The sequence below is a fragment of the Aaosphaeria arxii genome (assembly GCF_010015735.1).
Source record: "Aaosphaeria arxii CBS 175.79 unplaced genomic scaffold BU24scaffold_5, whole genome shotgun sequence".
Classification (NCBI taxonomy): domain Eukaryota; kingdom Fungi; phylum Ascomycota; class Dothideomycetes; order Pleosporales; genus Aaosphaeria; species Aaosphaeria arxii.
This window is the reverse complement of record NW_022983478.1, coordinates 1,169,933-1,181,139: the sequence shown is the minus strand read 5'-3', so window position 1 is coordinate 1,181,139 and position 11,207 is coordinate 1,169,933. Positions and strand designations below refer to the sequence as shown.

Here is an 11,207-nt window from a genome sequence, read left to right as displayed (position 1 = left end):
CCTTCTCCAATTGACCCCCAAAAAGGAACCAAAAGGAAGAAAGAGAGGAAACTCCACAATGGCAGCCACCCGGCGCCTCTCCACCGCCGCAGAAGCCTGCACCGAGCTCCTCACCCGCTTCGGCAGCACCTCCAAGCCAATCTCAACCCGCACGCAACTCCTCGACGCCAACCAACTCCACCTCCTCTCCCTGACCCTCAACCGTCCTTCCTCCTCCCCTGATCCTCCAAAAAACGGCACGCCCATCCCCCCAGGCCACCACCTCGTCTACTTCACGCCCGCGGTCCCGACCTCCTCCCTCGGCCTCGACGGCACCGACACAGTCGTCAACCCCCTCGCACCCTTCACCCGCCGCATGTGGGCCGGCGGCCACCTAACTTGGTCCCCCTCGACGCCCCTCCTCGTCGGCCAAACCGTCCGCGAGACGACCCGACTCATATCCGCGGAACCCAAGCGCCTGAAAACCGGCGACGAAATGCTCCTCGTCGGCGTCGAGAAAACCTACTCCCCCTCCGACTCCCCCGACGCCGTCGCCCTCACCGACCGCCGAAACTGGGTCTTCCGGCGTGAAATCGATCCCAGCAGCAGTGTCCCCGTCCCCCCTCGCCCGGAGGAAGTCCCGCTACCATCCCCCCCGACCGGCGGATGGGCGAGGGATTTCACGCAAAGCGAGGTATCGCTGTTCCGCTTCTCCGCCCTTACGTTCAACGGGCACAAGATACACTACTCGGACGAGTGGTGTCGGGGCGTTGAGGGGCATCGGAGGGCGGTCGTGCATGGCCCGTTGAATTTGATTAATATGCTTAATTTTTGGGGGGATGAGGTTGGAGGGGGGAGGATGCCGAGGGGGGTCGAGTATAGGGCTGTCAGGCCGATTTATGTGGGGGAGAGGTATAGGGTGCTTTTGAAGGATGGGGGAAAGGGGAAGGGAGGGGAGGAGGGGGATGGGAGGTGGGAGGTGGAGGTTTGGGATTCTTTTGGGGGGGTGGGGATGAGGGGGGTGGTTTGGGGGTAGATGTAGATATGAATGAACTTTAATCCATACTGGGATTTTCGATGGGATGAGGTTTGGTTTGACTTGTTGTGATGTGATGCCATGCCCGATCAATTCGACGTCGGCAACCCACCACGACCAAACTCATCCAAAAGATTCCCATCGTCCGCGAGCATCTCCGCCGTATTCCACTCCAGCATCCCGCCTGCGCCAAACGAGAACTCATTCTCGATCTGCGAGAACAGATACTGGTTCGCTTCATCCGTCGTCCACGACCACGGCGTCATAACCGCATCCAACTCGCCATTCCCACCAACCTCCTCCTTCCCATCACGCTGCAGCCCCGCTTCCACGTCTCCCGGCGTCCCAGGCCCAGCAGCCAGGCCCGGGGGCTCAGACACCGACACCGCAGCATTCCCCCCACCACCGACGCTCGCCCCGTCGTCCGCCTCCACCGCCAACCTCTTCGCCGTCGAGCGATCGAGGTACTGAAAGAACAACTGCAGAATCCAATTCGTCAATTCCCACGTCTTCTGCATCTCCTGGAGCCCCAGCAGACACAGCTTCGCGCGGTGCTCCGCGATGGTGCGGTTGATGCCGTTGGACTGGCGGAGGTGCGCGACGTGGATGCAGAGCGTGTTGAACAGGTTCGTAATGACGTGCACCTGTGCGTGTCCCATCGTGCCGTCCGCGAGCATGTCTTCGATGATGCGGGAGTTGCGGGCTGCGGCTTGCAGGGCGATGGAGCCGTCTGCGTCAGGGAACTCGGAGGGCTGGGATATGAAGGCGGAGCGGTGGAGGAGGATGAGGAGGTTGTTGTAGGCGAGGTGGAGCATCGAGGCTTGGTTGTTCGTGGGGACCCCGTCGGTGATTTGGATGCTGGGTGGGAGGTGCTGTTTCCAGTTGTAGAGCCAGTCGCGGATGTTGGTGCGGTCGCTGGTGCTGAGGTGCCGGTTCGGGAGGTACCCTGCGTCGACGATTTGGCCGAGCGTCCGCGCGAGTTGCATCATTTCGATGGCGTAGGTTGCGTGGCGCTCGCGCGAGGCGGCGGGGACGGAGGGCCCGAATGCGGTTTGGAAGTCGTGGTGGGAGAGGAACCCGACGTCGCAGTCGTCTTCGCGGATGCGGCTCGGTAGGCCGAGGGCGGCGGCGGCTTGTCGTTCGCGGATGTAGATGGACCACCAGATGCGTCGTCGTAGTCCAACGACTGAGGCGTCGAATGTGCCTGATGACCGATGAAGGGCTTTGGTGTGGGCGAGATTGATGACGGCGCCTAGCCAGAATCGAACGTCCTTTTCTTCCAGGGCACGCGCTCTCCAGAAGCTGAGCAGGAATAGGCTTTGGATAATGGTCAATTTCCTCGTCTCGAAATCCGCGTCGTAGATGTCTTTGGCTTTGCTGTAGAAGATGTACTTCGCTCGGTGGCGATTTCCCCAGCCAAGTTGTTCCACTGTTCTCGGCTCGCAGTGTATGACTCCAATGAACAGCATAGCTTGCAGTAGCAGAGGAGACAACGATCCGCTGGCGAATCCTCTCCAGATCTCATCCTCGTCGACGATCGCGAAGTGAGGATGGAACCAGCAGAAGTAGGATTTGAGTAGGTCTTCCTGGACCGATGCTGGTGGGAATGAGAAGGCCCCTTCATCACGTAGGGCTTTGATGCGAGCTCTTCGGCGATCGGCCTCCCACTGCGGCATCAACGCTTGTGCCTTTGCGGCATTGGGGATAGAATGACGTAGCCTCGGTCGCTTTGATGATGGTTGTGCAGGAGTGGCTTCGGCGGGCACATATCTGAGCGAACTCGACTCGCCCAAGTAGACTGCGCCGTCGTCCTCTTGTTCATTGTTCGCTGTGATGGAAGGCGCCGATTCCTGCTCTGATGAAGGAGGGGGCGGCTTGTGTCCATTGAAATTGGTCGATAACGAAGCTAAGACATGCGAGGCCGCCACCTCGTCGTCATCCCTTCGAAGTGAGGTTGGTGATAGAGTGCTGAAGAGAGATATTAGTGTGGTTCAAGGCATGACCGATGTAGCACTCAACATCAGAATGTGCTCTGTACGCTTGATAATGACGCCTCTTGTCTACATAAACCAAACAGTACAAGGGACTTACTCATCGCGCGGATCGGATGACGCTGATAACAATCTATGTCGATGTTCGTGTTCAGCGGTCTCAGACGCTCGCGATCGACGAATATGCTTTCCGCGGCGAGACTCGCGCGTCTCGCAACGAACGTTCGCAGCAATACAATTGTCGCATGGCTGTCGCTCGATAACGTTGCATTTCACGCGTCTCGCATTGCAGACTGTGCATGCCTGTCGGGCCCGTTTACGGCGTGGTCTGTCGTCATTGTCCATTTTGTCGAGGGGCGAGCTACAGCTGGGATGCGGAGAGGCCGAGAAAGTCGGCTACATGAAGGGCAGATTAATCCCTGCATTCCCTTCCCCGCCATTGGCGAACCGAATTTAGCCGATACATAATTGGTTCCTGGGAGCGCTCACGTGCATATCGATGAATTCTCGATATCTTTATCCAGATCTCGTCACAAACAACAATGATCCATCTTCCTGTTTTATATCGATGCCTAGATCTATTTTCTGAAGTAAACCACACTTTAAGCGGCGTTGGTAGAGTCGTCAAAGCCCATGCATTTAAAGTCGCAGTAAACATTGTGGCATCAATTCAATACGTTCGAAGAACCTCTTTCAGGACGTTTCTCTGTAGTATTGTGCTATCAACGGCATTAAGGAATACACTTGAAGTCTAGAGCCAAAGATGCTGATTGAATTAGTATATATAAGCCTGCAAGGCCCTTCTGAAGTGAAGAAGTTGCGTGAAGAAATGGGTACTTGTAATTAGGTACCGATTGCAAGATCATATATCCTCATATCAAAATGGTTGCATGTACGAGGTGTAATCGATCAAAATTCCCGGGATGCAACGCCATCTCAACCATCTATGTAGTAATGCCGGTTACAAACAATTCCGACGTGGATGTACTTGATTGACACATGTGTATTATGATCGGGCGAAAATAGGGCATTGGCTGAAGTGGTCAATTTAAGAGCCGAGACTGTTGGAATGTCATCGTGAAAATGACCCTAGCACAACGTTGAATTCCTTATGACGAGCTTGTTTCCACCGTGCTCTTCACCGTGCTCTTGAAACTATTATCACTTCGATCGGTTTCCTCATGACGTGGCTCCGCTAACGGGTCTTGGTCTTCTTCACGATCGTTCGAAGTCGTACGTTTACGTGACGCAAGCCATCGACGGAGTATTTCGCCAATGTCAAGTCCCTTTGCTTGCCACTCTTTCCCTTCATCATGCTCATCAAATGTCAAGCCGTTTTCTCGAGCGCGCCGTCTTATTCCACGAGTCCTTAATCTCCAGATCAGGTGCGAGGTTACCATACTCATCTCAATTACGCAACTGTGAAGAGGTCAACATAAGAAATGATTCATGTCGACCGAATGTTACTGAACATACCACAAAGCATACATCGTCCCAAACAAGGCATCAAAGTCGTTCTGTGCAACCAATGACATGAGGGAGAAGAAGGCCCCGCACCAATCAATGGTGAGAAAGATGAAGTCGATACCAACAACTCTGCCTCTGCGCTTGAGCAATTCGAATGGTATTGGGAGATAGGCGGAAATAAGTAAGACGAATGCGACTACTCCAACTGTAGTAACCGGCCATGATAGTCCTCTTGCATAAGCTGGTCGAACTGCAAAGACCAGCCCTGCCTGCACCCCTGCACATGCAGCTAGAAACGCCGTGAGGACTACAATAGTCGTCAAAGCTCTCCATTTCCTGTTTATCATAAATATTTGTAGGCTGTACACAGATTCCAATTTAGAACATACCGTCCGTAATACATGCATTGACCCCAGCTGACACCGCAAAGCACGCAGAAGCATTGCGGCTGTATGATCAATGGGATGTTGAACTTTTGGACAATTGCGTATACACCGAACGGGACAGCCGAGATAGTCCAAAGAAACATCATTACCGCCGGCAAACCCTCAGTCGATTTCGTCCTGTAGTTGCGCCAAATCTGGGGAAACAGTTGGACGCACCAACATATCGTTCCTATCGTGCCGAGCACGTTAGCGGCCGGTGGGATTGAGCTCTGCGGCGCCATGGTAGGAATAGCAGGGCGATTTTATCAATGACTTCCGAAGGTGCGAGCGCCGAATATGTAGCCAACGCGCATTTGATGCGCGCCTGGTATAGGTCACTTCAGTGCGCGTGAAGGAAAACGAGATATGAAAATGGGACGTTCCGCCAGCGCCTAGAACACCTCGGGCTAGACCTTTCTTCCCCCGCTCGCGGAGGGGCGCGGTGGAAACAATTGCCGGTTTTGACATCGATGTTGCAATCTGAAGGATGATTCCGAGTCATGGTCTTTCAAGAACGCAACGGGTGGGCAATGAATCATCTCTCTGTGCGACTCACGATACATCGAGACTATTTTGTCAACGGCTTACTGGTCGAATTTCGTATTATTCCATGAAATATGCCAGACCACGGCTTCTTGCCCTATCAATTAACTTAAGGTGAATGATTTAATGATTATTTAATTTCTCCTTGGGTCATGAGCTTGTGAGTGCAGCTTGCAGATTACTGACATAAGGACCAGCTGTAGCCCTCTGGATGTTTCAGCCCTGTAAGACCAGGAAGACATACGACTCACAAAAGCATGGAGCACATGCGCTAAGGAAAGTAAACGTCATATTCTCACAAGCAGTCTCAGTAGAAAGCAAAAGCGCAAACTTTGATGGGCATTGCCTGGCTTATTTCCGAAACGCACGTTTGGCATTTTGCCTGCGGGCTTGTCTACTTTTGTTTCATCCATGGTACTTGTTTGTAAGCCCTCGTTGAGATACGAGTGCAATAATTGTGACGCATATACTTTCATCACGAGGCGACAATCGCACGGCACAGGATGGACGTAGCAGCGTACAGAGTATGAGGGCGAGGTACCTATAGATATGCTAGATAGTAGGATCATTTGCCGGGCTTGGGTTCAGGATGTAGAGATTGCCGCTTGGAGGTTGGGGAACGAAAAGTGGGCGCTACCGATATCGCGATCACTTAGATCTGATGACGTAGTGAATTCATATTTTCCTTTAACACCTTGAGGCGACGCATAGAATACTCGTACCTCGTAGAAACACTGCGTAGTAAGAAATCTCCACTGCATGCAACTAAAACAATCTCATCTGAATGATGTCTCGATACACCATTTCGATAGCGTAGCCTTGGAATTCACTTCTGCAAGCTCTTTCCACATGCCGTGCTTCATCACAATATCGAAGCAGACTTGGATCGTACACGTATAGAAGTAGAACTAATTGAGGGTAGATCAGCACTAGGTTCTGTGCGGGACGAGAGCGGGGCGTCATTCACCCAATATGCGGGGCCGGGGACAGCTCCGCAACTCATCCTGGAAACACTTAAGTCAGAGACATGCCATTTCCAGCGGCACACTGATTGCCACCTGAATAGATATGACCCAGAGACCACTCAATCGTCCAGAAATAATCGACCTGACTACCTCCCTGGTATGCGCGTACGATAATTCGAATACAGGATCACACTTCTCAGTTCAAGAGTTTTGATCAACCGCCATACGGCTGGTGAAGAAGGAGATGATACGGGGTCTCATGTAGCTGAATTAAGAGCCGCCGTCAGCCCCATGACCGCTACGACTATCGCCAATACCTTTCACCATGGGGTTAAGCGATGAATTTGATAATGACCCAAATTTTAAACCCTTCGGACCTTTCATACCGCACGACTATGTTGTCGAGAGAATCAGAACTCGAACCGTCATTATCGGGTGCACGATATTTGCGGTATCGACCATCTTCACCCTCAGTGCCGCTTATATCGGCGTGTTACAGACCAGAAGAATCCGAAAGCCCTGGCGGAGTGCATACATCTGGATGATATGGCTCGAGAATATTGCATCAACGGCCATCTCTATCCTTTGCATACTGCATCTCTTCAAAATCATCCGACCAAGCTTTTATTTCTACTTCTTTCTCCGTGAGCCCAATCTTTCTAATAAGACCATACTGCAAGCTAATGTGGGTTCAAGTTGTTCTTTGGGCTTTCCAAGTACAGCTCCTGCTACAAATCATCATCAATCGGATTCGAGTCATCTTACCGAACCGCAGAAAGGGGTTCATCATCATGTACAGCGTAGCATTGATTGTATCGTGCATCATTATCAGCGTATTCTGCATATGGGTACCGGCTCGCCTGCAAATTTCAAGACGGTACTTAGCCATATTCTCAAATACTCGTCCGTCGTTTTCAGCTGACAAGCAACAGTTACGAGCGTATCAACAACGTTTGGGACCGGATCGAAAAAGTCCTATACCTTATTATCGATGCCGCATTGAACTTCTACTTTATTCGTGTTGTCAGGGCAAATCTGGTTCGGAATGGACTACAGAAGTACAATAAGCTGGTACGGATGAACGAAAAGCTGATCGTTATTTCCCTCCTTATGGACGTCATGATTATCGCAGCCATGAGCATACCCAACGGGTTGTTGTATGCTAGCTTCCACCCGTTAGCGTACCTCGTAAAGCTGAACATCGAAATGATCATGGCGAATCTGATCAGGAAGGTGGCGTTGAAGTCGGCCTACGACGCGGATTTCTATTACGAGTTTGGCACAGCGACTGATTCAAGCGGAAGTCGACCAAACTCAGCAATCATATCTTCCGAAGTGGAGAACCCACCCTCGCGTCGACGCAGTCTGCTCCAATCTTTGACAATGTGGATACCAAGAGGGAATGAGATTAAGAAGACGGAAGAATATAGTGTACGAAGTGAAGTGCGGGATGACCTCGAGCTCCAAGGGAAAGTTAGACCTAGCGGCGATACCTTCGGTAACAGAAGCGAAATCCACCCGGTTGCGAGAACGAAAACCAAAGATTCAAGCCGTTGGACCGATGGCATTGATTTGACCACGGGATTTTCGAAGTACAGCAGAGAGACCGGGACATCAGGTCCAAGCGAATACGATAGCCAAAACGTTGACGAAGAGACTGGCTTGGTTAAACCGAGTGCGACCTACGCTGGATAACATCCCCACGTGATTGTAATTTCGAGTTGAAATATTCTACAATCAATACCATTAGTGTGCATACCATTATAGAGCCATATCGAGATCTTATGCAAGGCCGTCACTAAGCTGCACATGGTTTCGTCATCTACTCTATAACTCTTCAATATCGGTCGAAGCCATGTGCTTTACATTCAGTGATGATTTCTGGACGAGTCTTAACTTCCCGTGAGGTAGTAACTAATCGATTTCTAGATGCCATGGTATCCGATTATTGGGTTTATAACGGCAAGCCCGTTGGTTCCGAATCAGAGATTTGAGGGTTACCCAAGATCAGGTGTGTTGTTGCCGGCGAATTCCTGGCCTCTAAAAGAATTGCCCCAGGCTCCCAACTTTCTCTGTGACTAATGGCATACTGTTGATTCTCACTGGAGCAATAACGTGTCTGCATTCAATGTGACTGGGCTAATAATGGCTATAAATCATTGCAAATTCGTCTTCTAAACTAGCCACAACTTGGATCTCTGACCCCCCATTGGGACAGTGCGCGTAACACATCAAAATGTGTTGTCAATATATCTAGACTTTCCGTGGAACTGATTACTTACCATGTACTTCAGAATTTTCCTAAATCAATCAAACCATTTTCCTATCTTAGCCCCAATTTCTCAGTCAAAGACACTACAACGTTTTTCTATGGAATCCTACTGACCCAGCTAATGCTAAAAAACTGTGTGTAAGCGCCTTCTTTTAGAGCTAACTATCGATTTTTGAACCATTGCTTGGGTTATAAGGTGTTAGTAACAGCGGCTCGGTGACTGGGCTCATGGGAGTCTGTGCAATATGTGAGTCGTCGTTACGTGGTACAACATTTTGGCACGGTCATCACCTTTCTTAGATTAAGGACTGCAAACAAAGGTTAAATTGAGTGCACGTATATATTATGACTGCATACTAAACGGCGTATAAAATTATCTATATGCTTTGCCAAACCTAGATTCCTACCTTTCACTACCGATCAACAGTCCATAATTGGAACCTCACTTTCTAACCGCCGGCTTTCCTTGATGCTATTAACCGCGGCCAATACCTTCAGCATGAGGTACATTTTAGCTGTTCTCATCCTCGTGGCAACAGCCTCTTGTCGCGAAGTTTTCGATCTCCCCAGCTGCGCGTTCCAGTGTTTCGCAAAAGGTGTGGCACAACTTAAATGCAGTGTAGACGACTTCCAAGGTTGCTGCAAACAGATGGACCAACTAGCCTCCACCCTTATTCCATGTATACAGTTGAATTGCAATGATCCTGCCAAAGAAAAACAGGTCATCGATACTATTGAGCAAACTTGCGCTGCCGAAGGTGTTCCAGTCACCATCATAACATCGAAGCTTCCCCAGCGGTCTACCGTTCAACGTGAGTCATTCCCCCCATACTTTGAGTTGATGCGTACTAATACAGCTCAGCAGCATCATCTACCACAGCCTCCGGTCGGAGCAGCATCGCGGCCGATCCCATTACGTCGGTAGTACCCCCCAAACCTGTCTCCCAAACGGGACTCCCTCACCAATCTGGACGAACAGATGTCTGCAACTTGGTCACGATCACCAACACTGTTTACACGGTTTGCAGACCCCCATCCACGCCGCAGCCGCCCAAGCCCATTGGTCCAACCTCGTCCGCTACTCATCACATCCAACCCACGGGTACAGGCAACTTTACGGTTTCTCCGTCTAGCTTCCTAGGGGCAGCGGTTGATCTTAATATTCCGATGGGGATAGTGGTGGTTTTGGGAGTGGCGGTTTTGGTGATGTAGAAGGATGTTTTTCTTTGAAGGGCGATTGTAATCTCTAATTGCACTTTATTATCTATTTTGTCACTATTGCAAGTCTAAGGGAATTTTTACGGATTCATAATCTTACACAAGCGTTCAAATCGTGCTACTGCAATTCGAGGTGCCGGCCAACACGTTTCTAAGCGATGCGGCACAGCAACGACAGTACACTGGTGCTATCACAGGGCTTCTGCCACGGGACCAAGTTTAATTTTAGATCCTATCGATATGAAGTGTGCGAATCGGCTGTTGAGAAGACATAGCCGTTTCCCCCCTGCGTTGCTGCCTATTCACAGTGCGACTGGTTTAACGACCAACATGATAATTCCCCACTACAAAGGTGCTTTCGAGGTACAGAGTAGGTAATAAATACATGACAATTCGTTACATCCACTACTACTCATTGGAATTATAATTACTTATCCAGTTTGTAGTAATCTATCAATGATACTATAACTCATGAAAACTACGATAACTGTTTAAAACTATTACAATCTATTATATTCACTACAATTCATCAAAAATCATCACAACCACTTGTCGCTATCAGTATATCCAACACGGGCTTCAGACAAACCAGTAAGGTTCCCTCCAAATTTTGAAAATAGCCAAAACCGTAACGCAATTAGTACGCGCCTTCCATCCTACCCATCGCAATTGGAAACGCATAGTCCCAAGCATAATGGCCGAGCTATCCGTTATCATCTATCTGGATGCAAGCATTCATGCCGTACCTCATTGGTGCCTCTACACCAAGGGTGACTACGGGGAGGAGCGCATCTTCGAAGCACTGGGTATTACCGGTCAAGAGTTCAACTTTAATACCAGCTATGTGGACATGGCGAACTGCGATATCGAAAAGCAGATTATTCATGTTGGACGCATCGAGGCTGATGTTTGGGATGAGGTGCCTTCCATCCTGGCAGAAGTGCCCGTAAGCAGCCAAATGGGTTGGAACTGTCAGAGTTGGGTCATGTCAGCCATCGAAAAGCTATTGAAAATTGACTAGTTAGAGGAACAGGGTAGCGGACTCGGTTACCTTCGAGAGAGATTCCAAAAGGTTATTGGGGCATACTAGCCTTCGGTATCATAGTGGTTGGGATTCACGATAGGAAGTTAAAAGTCCAATAGAGTTCGCAGGAAGAAAGCGATACTAATCATCCCGACTTTGAAACGAAATATAAACGCATGTCGGGGTTCGTTCACTATGGATTCAATAAATCGTACAAGTATATTACAATCAAAACTATCACTATCTCGTCTCCCTAAAAGCTTCTTTTCCACTTGCATTTTCTGGGT

At 49.9% G+C, this 11,207-nt stretch overlaps 6 protein-coding genes across 6 annotated transcripts; 4 read left to right on the top strand and 2 right to left on the bottom strand.

The window, feature by feature from the left end:
* On the top strand, positions 1 to 1,015 carry BU24DRAFT_451564 (uncharacterized protein; the record flags this gene model as incomplete). Its single annotated transcript, XM_033531120.1, has 1 exon — positions 1 to 1,015. Exon 1 carries the CDS (start codon positions 59 to 61, stop codon positions 1,013 to 1,015), a length of 957 nt encoding a protein of 318 aa, XP_033382893.1. The 5' UTR covers positions 1 to 58.
* On the bottom strand, positions 970 to 3,351 carry BU24DRAFT_392656 (uncharacterized protein; the record flags this gene model as incomplete). The annotated part of the gene is made up of 2 exons (XM_033525168.1): positions 970 to 2,983; positions 3,107 to 3,351. 2 exons carry the CDS (start codon positions 3,349 to 3,351, stop codon positions 1,105 to 1,107), a joined length of 2,124 nt encoding a protein of 707 aa, XP_033382892.1. The 3' UTR covers positions 970 to 1,104.
* Positions 3,352 to 3,874: 523 nt separating this feature from the next.
* On the bottom strand, positions 3,875 to 5,237 carry BU24DRAFT_493135 (PQ loop repeat protein-like protein). Its single transcript, XM_033533947.1, has 3 exons — positions 4,863 to 5,237; positions 4,483 to 4,809; positions 3,875 to 4,425 (listed from the first exon to the last, which is right to left on the bottom strand). Exons 1-3 carry the CDS (start codon positions 5,138 to 5,140, stop codon positions 4,116 to 4,118), a joined length of 915 nt encoding a protein of 304 aa, XP_033382891.1. The 5' UTR covers positions 5,141 to 5,237; the 3' UTR covers positions 3,875 to 4,115.
* A 1,262-nt stretch (positions 5,238 to 6,499) lies between these two features.
* On the top strand, positions 6,500 to 8,166 carry BU24DRAFT_451561 (uncharacterized protein). Its single transcript, XM_033531119.1, has 3 exons — positions 6,500 to 7,050; positions 7,103 to 7,283; positions 7,339 to 8,166. Exons 1-3 carry the CDS (start codon positions 6,732 to 6,734, stop codon positions 8,099 to 8,101), a joined length of 1,263 nt encoding a protein of 420 aa, XP_033382890.1. The 5' UTR covers positions 6,500 to 6,731; the 3' UTR covers positions 8,102 to 8,166.
* A 1,011-nt stretch (positions 8,167 to 9,177) lies between these two features.
* Positions 9,178 to 9,890, top strand: BU24DRAFT_463331 (uncharacterized protein; the record flags this gene model as incomplete). Its single annotated transcript, XM_033532106.1, has 2 exons — positions 9,178 to 9,490; positions 9,541 to 9,890. The coding sequence occupies 2 exons, from the start codon at positions 9,178 to 9,180 to the stop codon at positions 9,888 to 9,890; spliced, it is 663 nt and encodes a 220-aa protein (XP_033382889.1).
* A 400-nt stretch (positions 9,891 to 10,290) lies between these two features.
* Positions 10,291 to 11,104, top strand: BU24DRAFT_423470 (uncharacterized protein; the record flags this gene model as incomplete). Its single annotated transcript, XM_033528260.1, has 2 exons — positions 10,291 to 10,487; positions 10,538 to 11,104. A coding segment is annotated over exon 2 (323 nt), but the record flags the coding sequence as incomplete, so codon positions are not given.
* Positions 11,105 to 11,207: the final 103 nt, after the last annotated feature.

Bases quoted from the DNA above. Each gene is read 5' to 3' on its own strand.
- BU24DRAFT_493135 (XM_033533947.1), bottom strand. From the start codon at position 5,140: ATGGCGCCGCAGAGCTCAATCCCACCGGCCGCTAACGTGCTCGGCACG. The intron at 4,810-4,862 runs GTATGTTCTAAA...TATGATAAACAG, and splicing joins CAATGCATGTATTACGGACG to GAAATGGAGAGCTTTGACGA. The intron at 4,426-4,482 runs GTATGTTCAGTA...ACCTCTTCACAG, and splicing joins GGGACGATGTATGCTTTGTG to TTGCGTAATTGAGATGAGTA.
- BU24DRAFT_451561 (XM_033531119.1), top strand. From the start codon at position 6,732: ATGGGGTTAAGCGATGAATTTGATAATGACCCAAATTTTAAACCCTTC. The intron at 7,051-7,102 runs GTGAGCCCAATC...TGTGGGTTCAAG, and splicing joins TTATTTCTACTTCTTTCTCC to TTGTTCTTTGGGCTTTCCAA. The intron at 7,284-7,338 runs GTACTTAGCCAT...GACAAGCAACAG, and splicing joins CGCCTGCAAATTTCAAGACG to TTACGAGCGTATCAACAACG.